The sequence below is a fragment of the Penaeus monodon genome, chromosome 31, assembly GCF_015228065.2.
Source record: "Penaeus monodon isolate SGIC_2016 chromosome 31, NSTDA_Pmon_1, whole genome shotgun sequence".
Taxonomy (NCBI): Eukaryota; Metazoa; Arthropoda; class Malacostraca; order Decapoda; family Penaeidae; genus Penaeus; species Penaeus monodon.
This window is the reverse complement of record NC_051416.1, coordinates 2185099-2185371: the sequence shown is the minus strand read 5'-3', so window position 1 is coordinate 2185371 and position 273 is coordinate 2185099. Positions and strand designations below refer to the sequence as shown.

Here is a 273-nt window from a genome sequence, read left to right as displayed (position 1 = left end):
TTCATTGAAAATATTAAATTCATGAATATAGTTATTTTCTACACGCACCAATTCTTAAAAAAAATTAAACCTTTGATCGTCCTCTTGTTATAGATCGGACGAAAGAACAAATTCAGCGTGGCTGTTCTCCTGGCCTCCACAGCAGCCGTGACGGTCGCCATCAGTAACAAACCCCCTTATTTAACCACGTCGAACACCGGGGAAGCAAAGGGAACGGCTGGCAAAGGTACGTACCCTTTCTATAGTCTTTGCAATGGGAGCCCGTACATGTAA

General features: G+C 42.9%; 1 protein-coding gene across 2 annotated transcripts in view; it reads left to right on the top strand.

The window, feature by feature from the left end:
• Positions 1-273, top strand: part of LOC119592812 — a 4457-nt gene that overhangs the window by 2872 nt on the left and 1312 nt on the right. For both annotated transcript variants that reach the window (XM_037941721.1, XM_037941722.1), the window contains exon 3: positions 94-226. In XM_037941721.1, coding sequence (XP_037797649.1) covers positions 94-226 — 133 coding nt within the window. The remainder of the gene's footprint in view (positions 1-93; positions 227-273) is intronic.